Genomic DNA, 26,353 nt, shown 5'->3' on the forward strand with positions numbered 1-26,353 from the left:
TCCTTTTAGCTCTCATTGTTAGGTGGAATGCTCAAACTCAGGGAAGGAACAGGGAAAGCTGGATTGGGGCTGTGGGACAGGGCTGACCACAGACCTTGGGCCATCCCCTGTCCAGAGACGGAGCTTCCATAGCATGAGACAGATATAGGGGAGGAAGAGCTCACTCAGTAAAATGATGAAAGGGTCTCTTTATTATTTCCAGGTTTTTATTTGCCTGTTATAATAATTTTGATATTATGTACATATATATATATATATATATATATATATATATGCTTTTGTTTTTTTTTTTTTTGTAGAGGGCTCATCAACAGACCAAGCAAAGGCATACAGGGAGGCCACAGCTGCTGGGCAGGAGCACAGCAGTGCTTAGAAAACCAATCTTTGTTTTTTGTTTTTTTTTCTTTTTTCTTTCTTTCTTTTTTTTTTTTTTTTTTTTTTTGTTGGCTTTTATTTTTTTCCTGGAGTGGGATCAACAAAGCTAACTGCTATAAAATGGAGAAACCACCTAGAGACTTCGACATCTGCCTACACACTAGTGGCATATGGGGAAAGGTCAAGGGCACAAACTTTCAAAGTCACGGTGTATTTACATTCTTAACGTGGGGGACGGGGAAGGAGCTGAGGATGAGAACTAGGGGCAGGCAGGGCTGCTAAGGGGTCCTGGGGTATGGTGGCAGCAGGGAGAAGCCCAGACAGTGCCAGTAGGAAGAGGTGTGCCTAGCTGCAGCAGTGACAGAGGCCACTTTGATGTTGTCTTGTGGGTACCAAAGCCAATATGAGTGATTCTGTGTGTGTGGGTATGTGTGCACACATTTGTGTATGCAGCTATTGAAAGGTGGAATAGCAACAGGAGAAGGGTATGAACCCAGTTTACTAAGTGGGGCAAGCAACTTGGCCTCTTCTACATAAGTGGCCAGCTTGTTCAGGTCCTCATCCTGATTAGAGCAAAAATCGCAAAGAAAAGGGAGCAGATGATAGGGACAGAGTTCTGTCCCCAGTCAGGCTAGCCATCGAGTGGCTGGAGAAAGAAGAGGTGCCAACCTAGTCCTGAGGAGACCCCACCATGTCTGTTCCCAGTCAGAGAATGAGAAGGACACAATTTCAGAGACATTTCAGAGGACATTGCTTTGTCCTCTCCCCCAAACTATGGCCTCTCTGTCTAAATGGGTCTGCAAGGCAGCACCTTAAGATCCCTGATATGGGAGTGAACTGCCCCAAGCTGGGGCAAAGCAGTGTATGCCCAGGAAAGGGTGCAGCTGGGTTTTGGCAATAAAGAGGGTAGTGGGTGGTAAGAAGGAAACTCGAAGCCACAGTTCCTCTCCTTTGCTCCAATTAAGTCTTCTATGAGCTGTGGAGAGAGGGAATGGCCTCGATCCCAAAGTCAGCAGGTCAGTGGCATGGCGCATTGGCCAGGTATCTTGGGCCCTGGCTCTCCTGAACCTCTGGACCCAGGCCCAGCTTGGCCTGCCTCACCAGGCTGGACCTCACTATTCTAGGGCTACTGTAGGATTGATAGGAGAAGTGGCCCCTGAGCTGTCATTGCCTCCTGCTGCCTCCTTCTCTTTCTTGCCACTGTACTGGCCGATGAAAGAGCCATCCTCATTGAACTGGACGTCCACACTGCCCCCGTAATCAGCCAGGCTGTCATCACTACCTAGGGGTTTGATGTCTCCATTGAGAGATGGCTGGCTGCTGCCGAAAGCTTTCTCTTCATTGTCACTGTATGGAGAGAAGATGAGATGTCAGTAGGTATTGCAGGGCCTGGTTAGGACACCCGAGCAGTTCACCCTTGTGGGTCCTTGCCCTCTTTTATTTGCCTGTCCCCACAGGATATTTTGGAACTCATCTTGACACACTTCTGGGAAGTCAGGCTGGATACATAATGCCACAGGGCTTTGACTACTGCTGGAGCTTCTTTTGGGGTTAAAGGTAGCCAGGAGAGTGACAGGCAGCCCAGAAACTAGAGTCTCTCTCTCTCTCTCTCTCTCTCTCTCTCTCTCTCTCTCTCTCTTTCTCTCTTTCTCTCTCTCTGTTTCCCTCTATTGTTTTTGTTTTGTTTTGTTTTGTTTTGTTTTGTTTTGTTTGTGACAAGGTTTCTCTGTGTAAACTTAACTGTCCTAGACTCACTTTGTAGACCAGGCTGGCCTTGAACTCACAGAGATCCATCTGCCTCTGCCTCCCTGAGTGCTGGGATTAAAGGTGTATATATTATACCACCACACCCGGCTGCAACCAGAGTTTTAATACCAGAATAAGTGGACATGTTGGCTTCTCCATAAAAGGGTAACTGATAGATCGCCAAAGGAAAAGTGGGGGTCCCTCCCCAGTCCCTGGGCTCTAACTGGACATCCCTTTTGTCCCACCTTACCTCTCCAAGGACCTGAAGTCACCCGAAGCACAGAAAAGAGAGAGGAGTTGAGTAAGAAGAAAAGGTCAAACAGAGGTGGGCCAACCCCTACTTCTGCCCCTGCTCACCTGTACTCGCCGAAGGTCTCATCTTTCATGGGCCGGGCTTCAGAGTCTACCTGAGTATCCTCCTTGTCCTTCACTATAGACATACCAGAGTGAACTTTCTTGCCCACCCCCAGATTATGGGTCCCTTTGTGCTGAGAGCCCCCAACACTGTCTTGACCAGTACTTAGAAGACTTGAGAATGACCCACCCAACCGATGTGGGCCCCCCACTGGTGTAGGCTCTGTGGCCTCAAGATGGGTGTTTTTTGGCCTCTGGCATGCACCCCACCTCTATGACTATGCTTGGGCCCTTAGAGCAAGGCGGCTTTTCTCTACTCTCAATTGTAGTACCCTGTCTCCAAGCCTGCAGATTTTCCAGAGTTACCTGAGTACTTGCCACCTTTGCTGCGTTTGATGAAGCAGAGGATGAGCAGGATGAGGAGCAAGAGAATGATAGCACTGACAAAGGCAATGAACCAGCCCTCGGAGGCGAAGCTACCTGTAGTAGAAACTCGCACGGGGCCTGAAAGCACAGAGCAGGAAGGGAAACAAAGCCCAGGCCCTGGAATGAGCTGTGTTGCCAAGGGACACACTACATTCCTAAGCCTGAGCACCAGCCTCTGAGTTAAGACAGGTTGCTCAGGACTCATTTGAAGCTAAAAGGGGTGGGGGTGGGGCCTTTGTGACCAGGAGGTACCACAGTAGCAGATGAGAAGGAGAGAGGGAAGAGAGCCCTCTGTAGACTATGTAGGGAAAGGCACACCGACAAAGCACATCCAGATTTCTGGGAGGCAAAGGAGCTGTGCAGTGGTTCAAGGCTGCTAAGGGCTGCATGCAGCAAACCCAGCAGTGGTGCCCAGGATTCCCTGGTGGAGGATAGTGGTCCCAGTGCCTCACCAGTGCCATTAGTCTTCACAGCCAGATGGTGCAGGAGGACCTTCTCCTTCATCAGATGGATCTCGTACTTGGTGTCAGGCTGTAGGTCCCACTGTGTGTAGGAGCTCTGATTGTAGCTGACGTACTGAGGCTGAGGTTGGCGATCAGGGGTCACTTTCCCTTCTGCACAGATGAGGCACGGTGGCAGGGGGACTCAGCAGGAAGACTGGGGAAACCTTAGAGGCAGGGGACAGAGCCTTAGCTCATTGCCCTAGGGATATCTCTGCACTCACCTGGCAAGGCTTTGAACAAGATGTGGAACCTGAAATTGCACTGGCCCTCCCGAGGGACCCAGGAGACCACGCTGTAGTTTTCACCTGCTGTCGCTGAGATGTTGCCAAAATCTGGCTTGCCTGGAGAATGTAGGAGCAAAGGGGAACAAGAAGGCCCTTCAAAGACCCACCCTTCTGAGCTTAGCCTCTCAGTTAGCCACCTCGCCTGGTCAATCACAGGGGAACAATCAAGACTAATACCACCAAAACCCTTACTCCAGCTCACCAAACAGAGCCATGGTGCCTCCTTCACGCACAATGGCCTCTCCAGGGCCCTGCTGGGTGGTGGCCTGAAGCTGGAAGCGGTACTGTAGATCAGGGTTGAGGTTGGTGAGATTATGGGCACGGAGCTCTGGGTCTGAAAGGTTGAAAAACAACTGCTCCTTGCTTTCCCCGTCCACTGTAGAAAGAAGTAAAAGGCTGGCTTCAGTCATCAGGTAGGAGTCTTTCTAAGTCTCCCAGCCTCCACAGCAGGAACAGTGCACGCACAGGGGTGGTAAGAGAGCAGGTAGCCAGTGAGCACTCCATTGTGGCTGAGTGGTGGCTGCCAATGTAGCTGCAGGCTAGTGTCTGACTGGCACTCCAGATGTAATGCCTCAGGGTGGCCAGGAACTGTGGAAGCATAGAAAGGTAGAAGGTCTTCACGGGAGTCCAAAGAGAAGGGGCAAGGGATGTAGGTATAGGGTGGGGCAGAAGACTCACCTCCCTCTGGGGTACTGAAGGTCCACTCACTTGCAGGCCCCAAGCCCCGCCCATTAAAGGCCTGCACCTCCACATGGTAAGAGCTGTAAGGACGCAAGCCACTGAGGATGGCACTGGTGGTGTTGGCAGGTACCACAATGTGGCTTTTGTGGACATGCCTCTTGCTGTGCTTTCTCTGACTGCCCTTCCACCAGTATGTTACCTGTACAGAGTACCAACAGACCTCATAAGGGCAGAAGCCATCTAGCGAGACCTCTAGCACATGTTCCTCACCACCCTTCTCATAGACCCTTTTCCTCCAACCCAAGAACTTCCAGAAGAGCTGCTCATAGACAACAGCCTCCCCCACCCTCAGTTCCATCACATTCCTCTTTAGTGCTCTCCATATCCTGTGTCCTTACATTGTATCCCCTGAGATGGCCCTTAACCTGGTCCAAGTCCACAGGCCTCCACCTGACCAGCACAGTGCTCGAGTTGAAGATTGTGATGTCTTCTAGCTCAGGGCTTACCTGGGGGTCTGAAGACAGCCAGTTATTTGGAGAAGCCACAAGCCTCACCTGAGCCAGCAGGCCAGACTTCTTCCCACAGGAAAGTGAGCTGCATGCTACACAAAGGGCTATTCAGTGAGGAATGGGGCCCTTCAGAAGAAAGCATTAACTTACACAGAGAGATCACACACAAAAATCATGACTGGGTGCTCAAAATTATTGTTTGGTGATGCTCTAGATTCAAGGAAGCTCATAAGGCATGGAAACTTGCTCTGGTAACTAGCTCTTAGCTGGCATGCTGGGACTGAAGTAGGTTGGATTCCTTTATGTTTTGAAATGTTTGCATATGCATAATAAGATGTCTTGAGGATAAGTTCTAAGTCTAAATCTACAGGTTTCTCTCAGCCTCTGGGATGATACACCTAACTTCATACATAATACATACATACATGCATACATACGTATTTAGAGACTGTCTCGTGGAGCCCAGGCTGGCCTCAAACTCTGAGGATGGCCTTGAACTTCCAATCCCGGTGCCACCACCTCCTGTGTTCTGGGATTACACACGTGCATCGCCATGCTTGATTCATACAGTGCTGGGGAATCTAATCCAGCCTTCATGTATGCTAAGCAAGCAATCTACCAAATGAGCTACATCCCAGCCCTATATATACTACACTATTTTTAGCAAGCTTGTATTTTCATTGATCCAACACAAAAAGTCAAGTGTGGAATTTCCCACTAGGGTGCCATATTTCGGTTTCTGGAACATCTCAGAATTGGAATTTTCTGACGAGGGTTACTTAGCCTATACCAGATACTCCTTGGACCAGAGAGTGGAAGTGTTGTCCAAGATAGTGTTGGTTCACTCAACTGGAAGAGTGGCTGCTATTTCTGCTAACAGCAGAAATGCAGCAATTTGAGTCGGGCAGAATTATAATATACATCGCAATATCTATGGTAAATCACGTCCTTGCTTGTAAGAATTGTACACTGCTGCACTTAGAGGTGGGAGCTGGCAAGGACAAGTGGGTAGTAAAATACACATGTGCACAGGCTGACATGCATAAGGATTCCAGCCCCCAGCCCCCAAGCCTGGGATGTGAGCCAGGCCCACTCCAATACTCACAGTCTTCCCCCGAGTAGCCAATGGTGACCTGGGGCTCAGGGCCCTTGCCCTGGTTGTTCACTGCCTGGACTTTGATCTCATAAGGCACAAAGGTGGAAGTGTTAGATACCACCAGGAAAGGATCGCTCACAGTCTGTTCCTTCCAGGTCTCCTGCTTGCCTTGTGGGCGCCATTGCACACGGTACTGAATCTGGGGGGCATTCCAATCCATCCACCGGAGGGGCTGGAGGAGGCCAGTGGAAAAGCTTATTGGCCAAGAGCTCCCATCTTCTGTGCCTTGTCTCCAGCCCAGATAGTCCCCAAGCATTGGCTTCCTCTTTAGCACAAGCCAAAAGACAGCAAATAGCTTGGTCCTGGCTTCATGTCCATAAAGCAAATCAGGGTAGAGACCCTTACCTTCCATGTGATGACCATATTGTTTGTCTCATTCCCTTCCCCTCTCACATCCACAGGGTTCTTCTCTGGGGCTAGAAAATAATGTGTCAACCTATCGGTGATGCAGCAGGGACAAGGAATAAATGGCCTCTTCTGGTCCCTGAAGCAACAAGCTAGCAGCCCCAAAGTGCAACACAGCCCTCCCTGTTGCCCCTGGAACTCTGGAATCAGGGAGCATTGGTACAGCACCTTTCTAGATCCTCCCCACAGAACCTGGAGCCCAGTGACTGGCACCCCTTCCAGGTAATCTGGAAGAGGGTGTTGCCTTGGCTTACCTGCTTCAGGTGTGACCACAGTCTCAGAGACAGGGCTAGGTTCCCCAGAGCCATATTTGTTGATGGCAGTGACCCGAAATGTATAGTGGACATAAGGGGACAGCTTGAGGGTAGTGGAGGTCTGATTTCCTGGCACCTTGCCCAGACTGTACCATTTCTCAGGAGCCATTTCCTTGTCCTCAAATTCAATGTCATACTCTGCCAAGGAGCAAATCCACAGTGGAGTATGAGCATGTAGCTACGTAGCTTAGTGAGGAGGGCAATGGGAGGTGGGTGCTATAAAGAAACATAAGCCCCCTAGAAAACAAACATGTGCCTCAGTGAGGCAGGCCATCTATTGTTCTGGGAGAGAGGAGAATCCCAATAAGAGGGAGAGCTGGCAGGAGTAGTGTCGGGGATGCCACGCTCAGGTCTCTTACTCTCAATGGGAGAGTTGTGGTCTTCAGCAGGGCTCCAAGACAAATGAACCTGGCTCTGCTTCAACAGGTGACGGTCGGACAGCTCCAGGTGAGGCACTGGCCCAGGGCTCCCTGAGGGCCACAGAAGGTGGGTTCTCATGGAAGGTGGATTCTCTCGGCTCCTCAAGTGCCTTCCACATGCTCCCACCCCCAACTTAGAATGTCCAGCAACAGAGGCCTGGGCATGGTGAGCCAGAAGATAGGTACCTATGTACCTAACACTATATTAGGACTTACCCACCACTAAGAGCTGTGCCCTGCTCTCCACCTCATCCAGTTCAGTGCTGGCCACACAGCTGTAGTTGCCCTGGTCACTGTAGTCCAGATTCTGGATGACCAGTTGCCCATCGTCTATGAAATACCTAGAGGGGGTGGCATACATGCCCCTTGTAATGGCAGATGCACCACTTTAATGCCATTCCTGATCTTGATCCCTTGTCCCACCATGGACTTCCCCATCTGAGCAAGAGTGCCTTCTTCCTGGATACTCTTCCTGAGTTAGGAGGCTCAACTCCAGTTTTTCCCACCTTGCTCCCTTCTACCTAGTGGAGTTTAGGGATGGGGGCTCTCACTTGTCACTGTCCCCACGTTCCTGGAGGTCTCTCCCATTTCCACGCCAAGCGATTCTGGCCCGTAAAGAGGGATCAAAAGACGCCTGGCACGTGAACGTCACCCTTGCACCTTTCTTCTCAATTGTGCTCTGGGGCCCCTGTGTGATCTGAGTTGCTTCTGAGGGGAGCAAAGGGGACAGGAGGTCACTTTTATGTTCTGCACAGACTTCAACCCTACCTCCCACGAGGTCTGACAATCATATGTGAGCATCATCTAACCTTTAACCTGCAGGTTAGCCAAAATGGTCACATTGTTCTGGTCATTAGCAGCCTGGCAGAAATAGCGTCCAGTGTCATTGGCCTGGAGGTCTCTGATACCCAGGGTTCCATTGGCATAGGGGAAAAATCGTTCATCCTGAAGCACCGTGGTTCCTTCCTCATCCAGCCTAGAGCAAGCAGAGGGCCTGGCTTGGACTAACCAGTTTTGCCTCCCTGCCCTCCTAGAATCTTTGGACAAGAAGATGGCATAGAAGCTTCTATAGTATGGGCACTCACCACTGGACACTGGGAACGGGGGCTCCAAAGGCTTTGCACAGCAAGTAAGCAGTGCTGCCCTCAACTGCCACGTATGTCTGATTGTCTTTCGTTAGGATCTTGGCTGGCAGCTCTAGGGGAAGAATAGTCTCAGGAGACAGAGAAGGTCTAGAGGTCCCAAGTATGGGAGAAGCCAATGACTCCCCATATAGCACACACAGCCCCTATTCCAGGCTGTCCATCTCCTTGGTTACATGGTCCTCTTAGCCTTGTATTACTTCAGCCACCAGGATTCTATCAATTATTGGATGCTCAAAGAGTATGCAGTATCTTCCCCAGAGCCTTCCCAGCCCAGCAGGGACACCTCTGCTCCAGCATGATGACAAGATCCTGCTCATACTACAGCTCCCACTCCCAACTATTGTGAGGATAAAGGAGAGACAGGTGAAGGCCTTAGAAAGGAGCAAGGTAGCCCCAAGAAGCTATGCCCCCATCAGCTGATGGCTGAGTAGTTTTGCTGGACTGGAGGGACAGACTGGGAGTGATGAGGCAAGAATGAACAGGTCGATGGGAGGGAAGAAGGGACTGAGGGAAGGAAGGCAGGAAGAAGATAAGGCCACACAGCCTGTTGGCACTGCACTCACGGACAACATGGATGTAGGCATTGGCTAGTAGGAGCCCATGCTGGTTGCGGGCCTCACACTGGGTCACCATTGTGTCACTTGGTTGCACATTACTCAGGATCAAAGACCCCTGCTCAATCCGGTACTTCTGATCCTTGTTCACTTCTGTGTGCAACAGGCAGGGTCCAAAGGCCCAGGTCAGAACATTGACCTGGGATGAGAGCCCTCCCCACTCGCCACTTCCTCCCTTGATGTTTTCTTGTACTCCCTACACACCCAACCACTGCTGAAGCCCTGCTTACTCTCCACAGGCAATCCGTTGATTCTCCAGGTGATCTCTGGCTGGGGCCTGCCCTGAACTTGGCAGTCTAGGCGGGCAGTCTCTCCTGGCCCATACAAATGGCTCTGGGGTTTCTGCAGCCAATATGGGGCAGCTGAGCAGGAGGAAAAAGGAGCCTGAGTCTAAAGCTTGTTCTGGCCCTAAGTGTAGGGGCCCTGCCTTCTCCCATGAGAGTTGAAAGTGCAGGCTATCTGCCCTGAAAGCCATTCTGAGGAGCCCGTGTTAGGAAAGGGTGCACCAGACCCATACCTTCCACAGTGACATAGTAGGCATGCCGGGCACTGCCCAGTGAGTTCTCAGCAATGCAGGTATACTCGCCATCATCCTCCTCACCCACATTGAGCAGCTGCAGGGTCTTGTTGTGGTTTTGGTAGATAACACGGTCTGTTGGCATAGGGTCACTGGGGTGCAGCCACTTGATAGTGGGTGTAGGGCTGCCCAGGGTCACGGTGCCAAGGGAGAAGAGACGGGAAAGACAAAACCTCTCAGTCCTGAGGCCTACACCTGCTCGGGTCACCCAGCACCAACCCTCCATCCTAGAAACCCACACTCACAATCCCTCAGCAATGCACTCCAGGATCAATGGCTGTCCCTGCAAGGCTACTAGGCGGCTGCTGGAGTTTGTGGGAAAGAGCAGGCGTGGCTTCCGGTCAATCATGCTGTTGGCTACCAGAAGAAAGAGAGTGAGTTACCAGACTTGAAGGACTCACACACCCCAGTGGGGCACTAGGCCTCTGCTGGCTCTGTTAAAAAGAATTGTTGCAGTATGGTTCAGTGGTAGAAAGTTTGCCTAACATTCAAGAGGTCCTAGGTTCCAGAAAAAAAGAAAAGATGCCTGATGGGTATAGTGGCCACACCTATAATATTAGTATCCATTCATGAATTTGAGGAGGCAAAAGAATCATGAGTTAAGGCCAGCCTGGTCTACAGAGTGAAACTATATATTTTTAAAGTGTGTCCTAGGAACATGTGCTAACACATTATTCCAATTCCAGCACCTGGGAAACAGAAGCAGGCACATTTCTGTGAGTTTGAGACCATTCTAATCTACATAGCAAGATCCAGGCCAGCAAGGGCTACAGAGTAAGACTCTGTCTCAAAAAAAAAAAAAAAAAAAAAGCATCCATCTTGGCCTTAACCACCTTGGAAGGAGTCTCAGTGGGTAAAGTTTAGAGGACATTTGGGATTGTGTGACCCTTTTTTTTTGTGGGGGGAGGGAGGGAAACAGGATGGAAGTAAAAAAAAAAAAAAAAAGAGTGGGATAGGGTTGTCAAAGCTTCTGGGACTCACTGGGCTTGACCCGGAGGTCAATAGGTTCCTTTTGAATGATTGTCCGGGTGCCGGGGAAGTGGGCATTGCAAATGTAGTCTGAGTGATTGTCTGACGTAATCACATTGGCAAAATACAGGTCTCCATTCTGGCCCATGGATACCCGTTCATCTTGTTTGATGTGCAAAATCTCTGCAGAAGGGACAAGGTTATAAAGGTGAGAATCTGTCAGAAAAGACCCCCCCCAAGCCCCCAGCCTCCAACCCCCATGTCCCAGGCAGCAGCTCCTTCTGGCACCCACTGCTGTTCATCCAGTAGATCCTAAGCGGGGCTGCACTGGGTGGAGGATTGCAAGGCAGAACTACTGACTCTCCTTCCTCTACTTCCACAGGTTTTACAGTCTCCTTTGGCCACTTGGGGGCACCTGGAAAGGACAGAAGCTGGTACTCTCATCTTGGTCAAAACAGGAAGAAGGGGAGACAAGGGAGAAACTGTCTTGGTGATTTACAAGGGTGAGAAGGGGCCAGGTGGAAGTTCACATAAAGGGAGGCAAAAATTCTGGGTGTTTCTAGGCACACAGTGAGGATGGAGGCCCCAGAGCAGAGAGATGGCAAGCAGGAGGGCAAGTGACCAAGAAGGGTTAATCCACCACAATTCTCAGCTCTCCCACCCACCCTGAGGAAAAGATAAGAATGGTAGGGGGAGGCTGAGGTGCAGCAATGGGGGAGGGGAGCGATGGAGGGATGCAGGAGCTACAGACCCTTCCATCATCTTGACACGGGAAACCATGGCAACGGTTCCCAAGGTAACTGAAGGGACAGGGAAGGGAGAGAAGAGTGTTTCAGAAGGCAGAAAGCTCAGGCAGGATGGAATGTAGAGGAAAAACCCCAAGGAAAGGGTGACACAGATAAAGATAGAGCCCTAGAGCAGGAACCAGGAATGAGAGGGGTGGAGAAGCCAAGTCATAGATGCAGAAGGAGTGGAAGGTGACAGAGACCAAAGTGGGAAAGCCGAGGGAAGGTAAGTGGCAGTGATGGACAGAGATGAGCTAAGAAGTGGAAGGGAAACCCAGGCAGAAACAGCAGCTACAAAGCCCAAGGCAGGGAGTGACTCAGAGAAAGGCAAAGTAGACCCTGGAGCAGTCACCCACCCATTCAGCCAGTCCACAGCCCTAAGCCCACCAGCAGTGATCACAAGGTAGGCAATAAGAAAGACTGAAAGAAGGAAGGAGCAATGAGGTGATCACAAGTTCAGTGGAGAAAAAGTAGGATAGATGATTAGAGAAAAGGAGAAGGGGGAATGGAGACAGCTACGGTGGGGTGAGGGCTGTCAGGGTACCTAGGCACCTCAATCATCACACAACCAGCTAAGATGATAGTGGTTTCCAGTCAGAACCCCACCCAGTTCCCAGGATCTAAGGACCTTCCTCCCAGGTACCCCAAGCCCTCCCTGACTTTGCAGTGCCTCGCACCCTCAGCCACGAGCTGGATCTCATGTGACATGGCAGTTCCTAGCTTATTGCTGGCATAGCAGCGATAGATGCCCTGAAACCTCTGGGCAAAGCTGTTGTTGCCTTCAATGGTGAAGGAGCCAGAATAGGGTGCTTCATGCACCACGACACCCAGTTCTTCCTTGGGTTTGAAGTGGACGCCATCTTTTGTCCATCGGAACCTGTGGGTAGAGCATTGATGAGAGGTCTAAGCACCCAAAACATGCTGCAACAAGATAGGGGTGGGGATTCATGAAGTCATAAAACCACAGGGGGGAGGCCCAAAGTGGGTAGGAACTCAGGGTCACAACTCAGAAGTTAGGTGACCCAGGGAAGCCTGAGGACTAGAGGCTGAGGTCAGCAATCACCAACAGAGGCTCAGAGGGTGGGGGCCACTTACTCCACTTGGGGTCTGCCTCTGGCCTCACATTTGAGGCTTATGTCATCTGTTGGGAAGACAACCAGGCGCCATGGAGACTGTTCTGTGATGACAGGTGGTTCCATCACTAGAGACAAAATTAAAAGGGGGGGGTTATGTCTGGTAGATACCATGGCCTCAAACCTCTGTCTCATCCTAAGGATAGCAGGGCACTTAGGAACCCCATGGCCAGTGGGGATATGGGGAAAAAGAGAAGCTAAGAGATACAAGGAGTCAGAAATAGACACATGAGGGACAACAAAGAAAAGATAGCAATAGAAGTTAGAGAAAGGAGACAGAGACAGATAGAAAGACAGAAAGAGAGAGAGATAAAGACAGAGAATAGTTTATGGCCATATTACCCCGAATGCATCTGATCTCAGAAACTAAGTAGGCCTGGTTAGTACTTGGATGAGAGAGATAAAAGAACAAAAAGTCAAGAGAGACAACAAAAAACAGGAAAATCAAGAAGGGCAATTCTAGCCAGGCTGTGATGGTGCACGCCTTTTATCCCAGCACTCAGAAGACAAAGGCAGATGGTTCTCTGGGCTCGAGGCCAGCCTGGAGTACAGAGTTCCAGTACAGCCAGGGCTACACAGAGAAACCCTGTCTTTAACCCCTACTCCAAAAAAAGAAGAGTAATTCCAAGTGGGAAGAGATGGCACCAAATCAACAGCAATAGACAGAAACAGCGTGAGAGTGACAGAAATTCTAACAGAAGCAGGGAAAGAGCAAAGATGTTAAACTCAGGTGAGAGAAGAAGCCAAAAGGAGTCTCTGAATTGAGTTAAAGGACAAGGGACCTGAGCCAGAAAAAGCCCCAACCACACCCACTTACTTTCTTTTAGTACTGGCTCAGCCCAAGGCCCTTCCTCCTCCCTCTGTTTGAGGCCTTCAAGTACACACTCCCACTCCTCCAACTTACCATGGTATCCTTTATCTGACAATCCAGACAGCAAGGGAGAGAAGAGAGAGAAAGGCTGAGAGCAGTCCCAATAGGGCCTGATTGCAGGAGGAGAAACAAACTGGAGCAGACTCCCATGGAAAAAAGAAGTGGAAAGGTTATGGAAATTCAGGGGTAGTGGACAGAATCTCTGGAGGGCACAATGTTCACCAGATACAGTCCCAGGACTTGTAGGCCTAGAAATACAGAACTTTTGCCTTTGGTAAAGGGTGTTCTTGTAGCCCCTGGCAATGTTGGAAAAAGGACTACAGACTAACCTCTTCTCCCAAGATGCCTTGGAAGGTTTGGAGGCAGACAGCTCGGCTGCCGTCACCCTCCCCTGCTCCAGCCCACTTCCCTCCTAATCCAATTAGTGTAGCTCAGTGTTTTCAATTAAGAAGGCCCAGCCTTCAGAGCCTGGCGCCCCTCCTCCTCAAGCCTTCCCAAAGGTCCTGCTAGCATCTGAGTCTCCATAGCCCTCAGGACCTGTGCCAGCTCTCCTTTTTTCCTTCCTTCCTCCCAGGAGACCACCAAGCTCCCTGGGGCCTAGGAGCTGCCCCATCTCCAGGACTCAACTGAGCAGCAGAGGGATGGAGGTAGGGGAGTGGGAAGGAATAGGAACACTGGTTGGTTCTGAAAGCTTTGTCTCTGCAGAGTTCAGCTTTAGCATAAGGCTCCCAGAAGAGAAAAAAAAAGGACTCCCTAGGAACAACACAGAGGTATATGAGCTGGGGAGGAGCCAGTCTGAGAGTGAGAATGACAGCAGTGACAGGATGAGGGGAATCAACTGAGTGGAAGAAACAAGAAGGGAGACAAAGGGGCCTGGAGAGGCTGTCCAAGGAGAGACGGATGGCAGGTCTCAATAGGGAGGCAGAATGTCCGCCTGCTGCATCATACCAGAGTCAGCACCAAGGGTTAGTCATTGCCCAGGGCAGCCTCAGAGCTGCTGTGGTCTCTGGCCTACTTATCTGACCTCACTGCCTTTTTTTTTTTTCTAAATTCACCCTGCCCCCACCACAAAGAGGCACACCCAGGCAAGATGAGCCAGCCCATCTGGCAGCAGGGCAGGTTGATACCCAGCATAGGGCCTTGGCATTTCAGATTAGGACAAGCAAGTGAAAGGCAGAGAGGGAAGAAGGACCACTGCGTGTCTATGAATGTGCAAAACTGAGGGTCTGGCACAGGTGTGGCTGTCCTGGAATGTGCATATCCAGCATCTGCTGGTATATGTGTATATGCCTGGGCCCTAATAGAGCACACAGGCAGACTTGTCTGTGTGTGCTTGCATCTTAGTGAACAATGTTGTGCTAGACAGCCCTCATGTCTATATAGATGACTGCTTCTTGATGTTTATGTAGGTAACCACTCCTTTGAGTATAAATCACCGTGTGTGTTTCTGTTGGTGTGTCCCATTCCATTCACATCTCTGTACCTAGTTGGAATAAGTGTCTAGTTTATATTTCCAGCATACTTAAATGTCCCTAAGCATCTTTGGGGGATAAGAAATGGGACATCTATGCGAGTGTCTAAGGGAGTAGCCTCAGTCTCTGTGCCACCAGTCTCTGTTCACCACCTCCAAAGCTTGCTATATCCTGATGCCAAGTGCCTCCCAAGCTCACCTCTCTTTGCTCCTATCCCATTCTTGGCACAGTCTCTCCCCCACCCCCACCCTCACTCCAGAGTTTGTCTCTCTTTACATATCAGAGACAAATATGGTAAAGTGGACAGGAATTAAAACCTGGTAACTCAATAGGCAGAAACACCATCATATATGGTATTTTCTGAAATGCTCTTTCCTACAAGACGACAACCACTTAGTGCAGTGTGTCTACAACTCTTGATGACCTCTATATAAGTTAGGGTGACTCAGAAACTTCTGAAATACAAAATTAAATCATATCCGACAATACTCATTTAGTCAGTCAAAGTACACACATTATGCACACAAATGCACAACCCAAATCAAAAACGTAATCCCACTGTACAGCTGTACTCCACAATAGGCACACACTTACCTGTGATATCCCCCCAATCATCACAAACACATGTTCCAGCCCTTCCCCCATTGCCTCCAAATAATTCCACACCAAAAGAATTCAGACAGCTAGAGTCAGGTCTTTGGCTCTGTCTGCTGTCCGTGGTGCTGGAGGCATGTATGCCCTGTCCACGGTGCTCACACACACACACACTCACACACACACACACACACACACGTGCGGCCACCACCACTACCACCACAGCACAACCACTGCCACCACCCCACCTCACTTTCTTCCTGACCATTCTAAGGGTAAAGAATGTCCCGGGTACCTACTGCCAAAACCATGCTACAGAATGGGTGAGGGCTAAAAACAGAGAGAAAGTGAAAAGGCAAAAGATAAAGAGCTCAGCACAGTAGTGGTAGGATGTGCTGAAGCTCCCTCCAGCTACTCACATTCTTCAGGAATCTGTATGAGCAGGCAGGGGCTGCAGAAGAGGAGAGGCCACACATACCACAGTGCCAGGACCATCTTCCTGTCAGCTCAGCAGCTTGGTGCAGCACAACTGGCCAGATTCCACTCACCCTCCTGTTGGAGGGAAAGGGGTGGGGGGCTGGTGGTTGGTTTACAGAGGTAGCTGCTGACAGTGGGGGGCACTGAGAGAAGGGACGAGGGAAGGTGGGGGAGGAGAGAGAAAGAGAGTGGATGGGGTAGCCATTAATGACTAACATCTAGGTGAGGCCCAGATCCTGGCCCCACCCTCAATCCCACCCCCAGTGGGACTTACTCCCCTTTTCCTCCTCCCCACTCTACACAAGCAATTCCACCATGGAAGGAGAAACCTGTAAGAGACCACCTTGGTTGGGACTCTAGATCCCCTTTCATTCCCTTCTCTTGGCTGTGCCTTCCTGCCGGCTACCTCTCCAGGGCCAACTTGTTGCCACAATTAACTCCCCTGTGGGTACCATCAGCCATGTGTGTATTGATGTACCTGTGAGCAGGTGTCCAAGGACCTGTGGCTGAAGATCTGTATGTGGGGAGTATTTATGTGGCTATGTATATGCTTGATGTGTTGATCATTTTGTTGATGTGTGTCTGAAGAAATCAGTGTGTAACTAGAAGATTTTTTTAAAGAAAGTATTTTATTTATTGATTATATATATAGTGTTATACTCGCATGTACGCCTCCACACCAGAAGACAGCACCAGATCTTACTATAGATGGTCATGAGCCACCATGTTGTTGCTGGGAATTGAACTCAGGACCTCTGGAAGAGCAGCCAGTGCTCTTAACCTCTGAGCCATCTCTCCAGCCCATAACTAGAAGATTTTTGTGTGTTTGAAAGTGCCTGTGGAGGATGGTGTACACCTGTAATCCCAGCACTCAGGGAGGCAGAGGCAGGTGGATCTCTGTGAGTTCGAGGCCAGCCTGGTCTACAGAGTAAGTCTGGGACAACCAAGACTACACAGAGAAACCCTGTCTTGAAAAAGCAAGAAGAAGAAAAAGAAGAAGAAGAAGAAGAAGAAGAAGAAGAAGAAGAAGAAGAAGAAGAAGAAGAATTCTAATAGTTTCACTGTTATCTTTGCAAGAGCTGATTGACTCCTGGAAGCTATTTGCACCTACAAGATGGAGGGTTGGGGAGCCAGGATAAGAAAGAAAGAAATGAGCCCAAGATAGCTGCATTTCATAGAACAGGCTCAAGAAAGGGAAGAGAGGATAAGGAATAAAGCCTGCTCTTAACAACTAGGAGAAAGAGAAGAAGATAGCATTTTCTTGCTACTCTTCAGCCCCTGGAGAGCAATAGTGGGAGGTATTTTCTCCCTATTGCTACATATTCCTGGCCAAGGTCAGGGTAGGGTCACAGAAAGCTCTGGGACATTTCTCAAGCAGTCTCAGCACCTGGTTCTTCCTTTCTTTCTTTCTTTCTTTCTTTCTTTCTTTCTTTCTATCTTCAGAGTTCAACTGCTAGATACATCCACTTCACGCCCAAGTCATTCCAAATGTGTTTCTCTGGATGCAGTGGGGCCCAGAGACTGAGGGTCAAAGACAAGGATCAGGAGAGGAATTAGACTTCCAAGAAAATAGGCCACTTTGACTGATGTGAAAGAGGCAAAGGTGATGAACATGCAGACAAAGGAAGAGTTAGTGTTGTTAGGTGACTGAGCTAGAGGCCCTGAACCCCAATCTGGATGCCCTTAATAAATTCATCCAACCAAAATCATATCAAAGTAGAGGGCCTCATCTAGAACACCTAAATGTAAAACAAAAAGAAAGAGAAAAAGAAAAACAAAACAAAACAACAAAAAACAAAACCAAAAACAAGTAAGTAGGACTGATAAGATGGTTCCATGGGCAAAAATGCTTGCCACCAAGCCAGAAGAGTAAGTTTGATCCCTGGAACCCACATAGTGGAAGGAAGGAACTGATTCAAACAAATTGTTCTTTGCTCTCCAAGTAAGCGTCATGGCAAAAACATACATAAATTAATATAAAAGAAAAATTAGAACACCTAAAGGGTAGGTCAAGAGCCCTGATATGCCATTTTAAGGCATCTGAACTCCATCAGGAGGCAGCCAGGAGTCACAAATCAGTTTCACACAAGGGCATGATCTGAGATTAGCAGTCAGTTTATAGCTTTGCCCTACATAGCTGGTGAGGGTGGCAGAGCACCAGAGTGGTTCAACATGGCTGTTCTAGAGGCCAAGAGAATGATTAGGAAGTGGAAAATGGATGATCAGTCCCAACCTTCAAGAGCTGAGCTGGGCCCCAGAACAGTACAGTGGTTTTGTTTAACTAACACCTCCCCCAACAAAACCAGTGCAAGCAGGGCCAGGCAGCCCCAGGCAGCCTTAGTCTTCACTTCAAGGCCTGTAGGAAGCTGTAGGAGACTCAGATCAGAGAGCAAGGGATCAAACAACAGCCTTGGGAGCTCTGAGCCCTGGTCTGAGGTGGGGGTGGGGTAGGGACTGGAGCAAGGAAAGCTCAAAGAAGGATTGTCCTGTCTGAGAAAATACTTTGATGCGCTGTGTGTTGAACTGGTGATTTCTACCAAGACACTTCCTCATTTTCCTTCAAACCTATGATCCCAGAATGAGGTTTGCTATATGTGCAAAGTGAGAAGCAGGAGGTGGGAATATTGTATTATCCTTGCATGTGTCCCACCCTGAATCTATCTTAATAACCACACATTCAATTTATTTTTGTCTTCTAGTATTTTTCATCTCTCTTGCCACTGTGCTGGACACTCAGAAGCAGGCAGGAAAGAGCCAGAAGACTGAGAAGCCTTTGACAGAATAGGAGCGGGCTCTCCTGTCTCCCTTCCCACTGCTGCTGGGCCTCTGATCTCTCACCATTCCTCGGGCAATTATAGAGAAAGCGAAGGTTGTTAGCTCAGCAGGCCCTGAACCCCCATCAGCACTGTGGAGGGCAAGGAGGGGGGTAAGCGTTCCACAGATGGAGCCAAGGCCCAGCCTACCAAGGGTGACAGACAGAGTGAGAAAGAGGCAGGAGGGAGCAGGAGAGGCTGAGGAGCGGGTTTAGGGGGCTGGGAACAGATGACAAAGACAGCTGTTAGATGACTAGATAGCCAAGAGATAAACAAGACAAAAAATGTAGAAACAGAGACCTGGGCAGTGAAAACAGGACAAAAAAAAAAAAAAAAAAAAAAAAAGGAATACAAAGAGTGAGAGACAGATGCAAAAAGCCACACTGAGAAACAGCATCAGGGTGAGTGAGGGGTTTGCATACCTGCATGCAGGCCACTGCTGCCTCCCTCTGCGGCAGTCCCAGTCCCTGGTGGGGGTGCCAGGCAAGGATCACAGGAAGGAGAGACAATGAGTCCGGGTCAGCGGAGGGGCTTCTGTGCTTGGAGGTCAGTCAGGGCGCGGAAGGAGGGTGGGGAGAGTAGCGATCCTGAGCACTGAGGCCAGAGACACAACAAAGCACCACAGTGACAGTGGTAAGCCCCTGCCCACTTGTGGCACTGGAGCAGGAGGACAGTAGTAAGACAAGATAAATGATTCACTGTTGGCTAATGCACACGTGCCAGGGAACAGGTGGAGGTTCCTACAGGAAGGAGGGAGATGAGAGGGAGAAGCCCCTAGAGGAGCTCAGCAGATCCTTCCAAGATTGCCAATGAGTGCACACTGGCATAAAACAGGCAGCCGCCAGCTGGGGGGAGGTGCGCATGAAATCACAGGCACAACAGTGTGTGTGTGTGTGTGTGTGTGTGTGTGTGTGTGTGTGTGCGCGCACACACACACATACCAATCACATACATCCATCACAGTGTACACCTAGCACGTTGTGGAGTCTAAGACAAAGGTGAATATGCTCTCAGTAAAGCCAGCCCCCATAACCCTACCCACATTGTGGCAAATCTTATATGCGCAGGGAGGGAAAAGGGTGTGGTGAGCACTGAGAGGGGCAAGCCCAGGGGCTGATGGTCAAGACCACAGGTCTACAGAGTGGGGCTTAGTAACAACTCTTGAGGAGCCTCGCCTTGCTTGCTCTGTCCTGCCTGAGTCCCATATGGAGTCCTCTTGCCTGTACCACACATGTCATTGTCATCAGTACTGCATTGCTGGCAAAAGCAGTTGCCAGGAAAGGGCCTTGAGAGGTCATGGAACCTGGCTGAAACCTGGGGTCATTTCTTCAACCACTGAACACACACATGTGCGCGCGCACACACACACACACACACACACACACACACACACACACACACACGAGCTCGAGCACATGCACACGCTCCAAGGATACCCTGCAAATGGACTTGGAATACATGCCTAACCAGCTCCAGGACTGCCATTCACAGTCTTTCCCAAAGGAGAAGCAAGAAGAGGACCCTTCAAAGGCCGATCAAATAATCTCCAAACTTTCTAGTCAGTGTCTGGGGGAATGTCATCAGGCCAGAATGGGAACAGAACTGGGGACTCAGTGCTCTGGATATATGTTGGGGTCAGAACGGATGGCAAGCGCCTGTCCCTCACGCCTGGAGGAAAGCATAAGAGTGATGGCATCTTGTGGATAGTGACATGAGGTTATCAGTGTCACCTCAACCTTATTCACTCCTGTCCCTTTAAGGCCCCCTCCCACCTGACCTCCCACCTGTTGGGTTTCTATGGTGATGGAACCCGATAGCAAAGGTGGGGGAAGCCTTGCCTTAGACTTTTGGCTGATTTAGATAATACATAAAGAGGAGCACGTGAGAAAGCCCCCACAGGTACTCGGAAGCCCAGAAGTCTTAGACTCCTCTCTACCTTCTCCTTAACAGAATACTGAAGAGAGTATGCCCCATCCAGCCTCAGCCTCAGCCTCCCTTATCCCAGCCCCCTCATCCTGCCTGAGGCTTCTGTCTCCAAGGCAACTAAGGCTCACCTGTTAAGGACTATTCTTAAATGACGAAAAAGGAGCAGATGGAGGTTAACCCTTTGTGAGGAAGGGAGAGAGATTCCTCTTCATTGGCTGGTCCCGCCCTACACTCCCTTAACCATGATCTCTGTCAGCTCCATTTTCTTAAGAGAACTCATAGCACTTACCACCTACCAGAGACTGTTGTAAGCACTTTTCTACAGACTCATTTCATTCTTATTAGCGCCATTTGACACGTGACACATGACAAAATTAAGGCTCAGAGCTAAACTGTATGCAGAGCTACCATAGCCACTCAATAGGGGTGGAGTTTTAAATGATGTAGAGGCTCCTGAAACTGCCAAAAGTTCCTCTAGCATCCTAATTTGTTTCTGCTTGGATGCTAGAAAACCAAAGGCCTGGTTAAAGATGATCTCCAAGTCACCCTGCCCCCCCTCCAGGGAAGGGCTTATTTGATAGGCAAATTTAGGAAGTGGTGAGCAGAGTCTTGGGAAGGTGGAAGTGAAGAAGTGCCATGTAAGCAACAGCATGATTCCATGGAGCACGTCTGACCCCAAACAACCTATCTGTTCCTCTACTTGGGTTCCCCTCAGCCTGAAGCCCAGTGGAACTCATGTGACACCACTTTATCTAAGTACTCGGTTTAAGAGAAGGCCAACTGTTTTTCTTGTTGGACTCAGGCGGGCTGGGTTTCCTTGTTCCCTCCCTACTAGCCAGAATCCCAGTCTGTTGTTACCTGTCTTGCAACCCAAGGCTGACAATGGTTCCTTTCTTCAGCCAGAGCTTAGGGACAGCAATGGCTCTATTTCTGTAGTGAGGGGTGATAGAGACCAAGCAGGAGCCAGAGATCACCCTGACAGAACAGAGATCAAGATCCAGCTTTCCGGAGCCCTGAAGGCAGAGCCATGATGCAGCAGGGGGGGGGGTGTTAAGGCTCTCCTGATCGACTGCGGGGTTTCATGGGTCAAGTAGGATGAGCCTCACACTAAGGAGGCAACCAAACTCCTTGAGTAAGGGGCCATCCTTGTGAGCTAGAAGATGTTGTGAGTAAATGTGGTAAACAGAGCAGCAGCTGACTTGTCTCCAGTTCCAAAACGACTACTGGAAATGGCTCACACACTGCCAGGTCCCAACAGACCCTTGGGGCATCTATACGCAAAAGAGTTAAAGGGCAAAAGAGGCACAGGAAGACTGGGAATGCACAATGGTGCTTCTGTTCTTCCTATGGCCTAAGCATTCCTAAGGCATGAACGAAACCATCTGGGGAGGGGGCCCAACGGAATAGCCCCTTCCATTGAGACCAAAGCCTGGCCTGGTCAGAGGCTCTGCTCCCCACAAGATCCAGTGCTGCGTGAGTCAGCCACCACCCCAGTCCCACCCCTTTCCAGGATAGACTCTTAGAGTCACTGAAGGGATCCACATGAACACAGGAGGATGTGTGCATGCTGTCTCTCAAGAACATACATACACATACATAAATGTGCACAGACAACCAAATAGGAGCCCAATGCAGGCAAACAAGACTAATGAAAGTTACACAAATACACACATGTGACCAGATATATGAGCCTCACACATGCAAATAAAAATATTAAAACACATACACACAGGCCCATAGATTCCCAGCAATCCAACCCTCCCATGCAAACCTTCAGACTAGGGCTACCCTCCTCTCCATTTCTACCTGGCACTGGATGCTTTAAGTTGAAGTTCTGAGGAGAAAGGGGGCCCCTAAAGAGATAGTCCTCATCCTTCAAGCTCCATCTTCAGACCAAAATTGAGACAGTCTCCAAAGTCCCCCTTGGACAAGTGCACATTCTACTACCTTCCTGCCCCACCCAACCCCTGGCTTATGCAGCTGCCCCTGCTGGGTTTAGGAGCCAGGGACTAGCACAGGCTGCTAAGTGGAGACTGAGTGGCCTTGGAGCTTTTCAACCTGGAAAAGCTGTGGCAATCTCCTGAGGCCTTGGGTTGGGGGCAGTGGACAAAGAAAAGCTTCCAGAAAGGCCAGCAGAGCAGATCTTCCCCCTGGCAAACGAACTCCCCGCCCTCCTCTGACTCCTCCCTCTGTCTCCAACCCCAGCCTTTAGGAAGCCACAAAGATCTTGTTGATATTTGGGAAGCAGGCAGGGTGGTCTTCAGATGCTTCTCTTTAGTTTTCAGGTCAGGCAGAGCCAAATGGGGGTGTCTAAGCTCAATTTAAGGGCATGGAGACAATGGAGGTACAGTAAGAGTCACTCCTATTACAAGCAACACTTTAGGGGAAGTGCAGGGTGGAGCAAAGAACTACAAGATAAACAAAAGGGCAATCAGAGCAAGGAGCACCAACTGGAAGGGGAAGTAGACAGGCAAGGGGAAGGAGGAAAGACAGTGGAGAGGGCTCTCCATGGACAAATGAGGAAGAGAGGTCTAGTAAGAGGAGTACAAGGTTAGAGGGATGCAAGGAGCCTGAGAAAGCAGAAAAGATGACCGGATTAGAACAAGTGACAGAAAGATTATAGGGCTCCAGGGATGGGGCTACTGAGGACCTATTCAAGTTGACTCCATGGCGGGACCTAAGCTTTCCCCATCGTGGGAGAAGGTGAAAGGGCAAGGATACTGCCAGCTCATGACACTAGTCATAGAACTCAGACCCACCCACCAGAGCCTGAACTCCAAGGTACCCATTTACACCTTGTCCATAAAGGGAGGTCTGGCAAATCTCTGCATGGGACCTCAATTCTACTTCACACCCTGGACATATGTGGTCTTGAAACTACTGGCAGTGATAGGATCATAGGGCTGGGTCATTCTGTAAGGTCATGTCACTTTCACAGTCCAGAGGAACACCTAGTTGTTGCCATTTTGGGTGGTACCAGGGACCATTTGCCTTTAAAAAGACCTTGGATACATCAGTGAACCACCACTCCTGATGTGATAGCCAACCAATCTGAAGCTCAAGTTCAGTGTGGTGGCATAGGCCTATCATCCCAGCATTCAGGAGGGTTGCTTTGAGCTTAAGATCAGCCTCAGCAACATAGCGAGAGTTAGAGTTAAACCCTATCTCAAAAATTGAAAAGAAATCAGGAGGCAAAGGCTGGTGGATCTCTGCGATTGAACCTATCCTGGTCTACAAAGTGAGCCCAGGGCAGCCGGGGCTCCACAGAGAAACCCTGTGTCAAAAAACAGACAAACAGACAAACAAATAAATATCAAAGATAAAGAAAGGGGTGGGGGCTGAAGCTCAAAATAAGTAAGAGCCTGACTGTCTCAAGTCACTGATCTGGCACATTCATCTGTTTCCTTCACCCTTCCTAGCCAACCATGGTCAAGTGCTTCCTATTGGAAAGAGTACAGATGTGGAGCACACCAAATGAGGAGCATGGCAGGACCCACCTGTCCACTGGCCTTCCTTTACTGTCTTTCTTTTCCCCCTTCAAACTATGAAGAAAAAAGAAGGGAAATCCGTATTTTAGAGGGACAAGGGTGGTATTAGTGGCTGGTTACTTTTATGTGCAGTCTGGCTCAAGCAGGCACTCAGCAGTGAGAATCCATCTGACAAATGGCTATCTACCCATGGTTGCTTAGTTCCCAGGCAGTTGTTCTGTAAACAGACCTCATGCCTGGCTACTTGTGCCATGGTGCTCGGCAGAAGGCTAGGGGCTGGGCACTGTGGGGGAGAAGCCTCTTGGGAGAAGGTGGTAGCAATCTAGGAGAGCTGTGCTGTGCTGAATTGGTGAATGTGTTTCCCTCTCCTCAGTAATCAGATCACCAGTAATGCCTAATTTCTTTTGTTCTCTGACTATTTCAAATGTGTTTCAATAAGTTGTTCCCATACATTTCAAATGCACGATAACAAGAGGTATTGCTTTGGGGATCATAAACACAAAAAATAAATAGAGAATGACAGACACTGAGATACAGCAAGGAAGCAGAGAAGTGGGGAGTTCCCAGTCCCAGCCCTGCCACCAACTTGCCATGTGGCCTCAGACACTTGAGGGTGACTGAAAGCTTAGTGCCTGAACAGTGAATATGCATACAATGCTACATAGATGTCGGGCCAGGTGAGAAGCTTGGTTTGGCAAGTCCCACCACCTGCAGCAAGGAGCCCATCAGAGGTGACAGGCCCTGGGCAAGCCCCACCCTACAAGAGGACCATAAAGATAGGAAGAAAGTCTGCTGGACCTTATTCACCACAAGGGCCATGTGAGTCAGCAAAGATTCCATTGGGCTGCCAGCAACACTAACCACTGGATTTGCATTAATCAGGATCATGACATCTACCTGAAAGGGATGCCAGACCAGCAGGTGGTCCTACCTCCCTGAGACAGATGGATGGGGGTTCTAGATACTAGGTCAGGGGCAGTGGGTTATACCTGTTGTTCTTTTCAATACCTGTTAATAGGCAGCCTAAAACCCTGAACCAGGCAGAAGGGAATAGGGAAAGCTCTCACCTCCCATAATTAAACAGAGACTGTAAGACATGGAAATGGCCAAAATTGCTGTAGTCTCTACAGAAAGGGTACCAGGCACCTTGTTTCCAGAAGTCCCTGGTCCTGAGCCAATGAGGCCCTTCTTCCCTTATTCATACCTGATGAACCCATGGTCTACACCCATGTGCACCCAGAGGCATGTCAGTGGGTGCCCAAACCCATCTCTCATAAGTATAGCCTTTATTGGCCAAAGAACCTAAGGGAAGAGGTTCCCTGCTGTGCCTGAGAGGAGACTGATTTTGCAGATTATTTGAGGGGATCCCCGGAGGGAATTTGGAAAAGAGGAGGTAAAGAACAAAGCCCCCTCCCCACTTTGGGGTCGAGGGAGGGGCAGGCAGCGCCCATTCCTGTTCCTTCCCCTCCCACTGCCCGAGGAGCTTCGCTCAATCTCCCCCACACCATGATAGACTCGGGATTTTTCCGGCGAACAGGACCCTAGAAGGTCCTCATCCGAGGAACAGCCACGCCCAGAGCCACACCCCACAGCTGTCGACTAGGTTAGAGGGACGTTCCGCTGGGTTCACATTTCCCTCCAAACACACGCATACACCTATAAGGATATGCCGGCTTCAGCCCCACCTGCCCACACAGAACCTGCTTGACCACTCCTGTGCCCCTCCCTAAGCGTGCATTTGGGGTGCCTCCCAGTTACCCCTCACCTGTCGGGCTCTGGCACGAAGCCACTTTGTCCAGTCCCATTCCACACCGCAGTGCTCAGAGCCCGGTGCCTAGCATGGGTGGGGCTCCAGCCTCCCTGCCCTCTACTCGCTTGTCCCTCTGCCTGAGGCAGGGCCGGTCTGCAACACAGATGGTCGCTGTAGCGGCCAGGGGGACAAACCAGCCCGCCTTACCTGTGCCGTTTGGGTTTCCAGCCCAGCCTCTATGCAAGCCGGCCTCGGACCCGCCACCCAGCGCCTCCGTGATGCTGCTGCCGACACGGATGCTGCTGCTGCGGCGGCGGCGGCGGCGGGCGGGGCAGCGTGCGCGAACGGGAGGAGTGGGGGAGGGAGAAGGAGTGAGATCAGCTCCCCCGCAGCAGGCCCCGCCTCGCCACACCCTCGCTCCTTGTTTCATCTGAACCGAGCCGCAGAGCCCCTCGCGTGACAGGGACCCCTCAGGGGTCCTCTCCAGGAGTTCCACAGTCCCGGAATCCCCGAGACTACAGTGACCTTAACCTCACCATTGGGGATCCCCACCGCCCTGGAGGCTTG

General features: G+C 50.1%; 1 protein-coding gene across 8 annotated transcripts; it reads right to left on the minus strand.

Annotated features, from left to right (window-relative positions):
* Positions 1 to 276: 276 nt before the first annotated feature.
* L1cam (L1 cell adhesion molecule) lies at positions 277 to 26,330 on the minus strand. 8 transcript variants are annotated; one of them, XM_060375619.1, is made up of 30 exons: positions 25,994 to 26,329; positions 19,045 to 19,216; positions 17,197 to 17,330; positions 15,752 to 15,952; positions 13,300 to 13,314; positions 12,358 to 12,463; positions 11,940 to 12,139; positions 10,770 to 10,892; positions 10,490 to 10,660; positions 9,754 to 9,865; positions 9,449 to 9,633; positions 9,162 to 9,293; positions 8,881 to 9,024; positions 8,258 to 8,369; positions 7,982 to 8,148; positions 7,724 to 7,880; positions 7,389 to 7,513; positions 7,113 to 7,223; positions 6,694 to 6,891; positions 6,380 to 6,450; positions 5,984 to 6,206; positions 4,768 to 4,883; positions 4,367 to 4,568; positions 4,154 to 4,276; positions 3,891 to 4,064; positions 3,626 to 3,745; positions 3,354 to 3,515; positions 2,842 to 2,979; positions 2,479 to 2,551; positions 277 to 1,722 (listed from the first exon to the last, which is right to left on the minus strand). In XM_060375619.1, exons 4-30 carry the CDS (start codon positions 15,825 to 15,827, stop codon positions 1,491 to 1,493), a joined length of 3,768 nt encoding a protein of 1,255 aa, XP_060231602.1. In that variant the 5' UTR covers positions 15,828 to 15,952; positions 17,197 to 17,330; positions 19,045 to 19,216; positions 25,994 to 26,329; the 3' UTR covers positions 277 to 1,490. The 8 variants fall into 8 exon arrangements, 7 of the variants coding, with proteins under 7 accessions (XP_060231602.1, XP_060231604.1, XP_060231603.1 ...); XM_060375621.1 differs by lacking the exon at positions 17,197 to 17,330 and having other exon boundaries at positions 19,045 to 19,089; XM_060375620.1 differs by lacking the exon at positions 17,197 to 17,330 and having other exon boundaries at positions 15,752 to 15,884.
* Positions 26,331 to 26,353: the final 23 nt, after the last annotated feature.

This window comes from Meriones unguiculatus, chromosome X (genome assembly GCF_030254825.1).
Source record: "Meriones unguiculatus strain TT.TT164.6M chromosome X, Bangor_MerUng_6.1, whole genome shotgun sequence".
NCBI lineage: Eukaryota > Metazoa > Chordata > Mammalia > Rodentia > Muridae > Meriones > Meriones unguiculatus.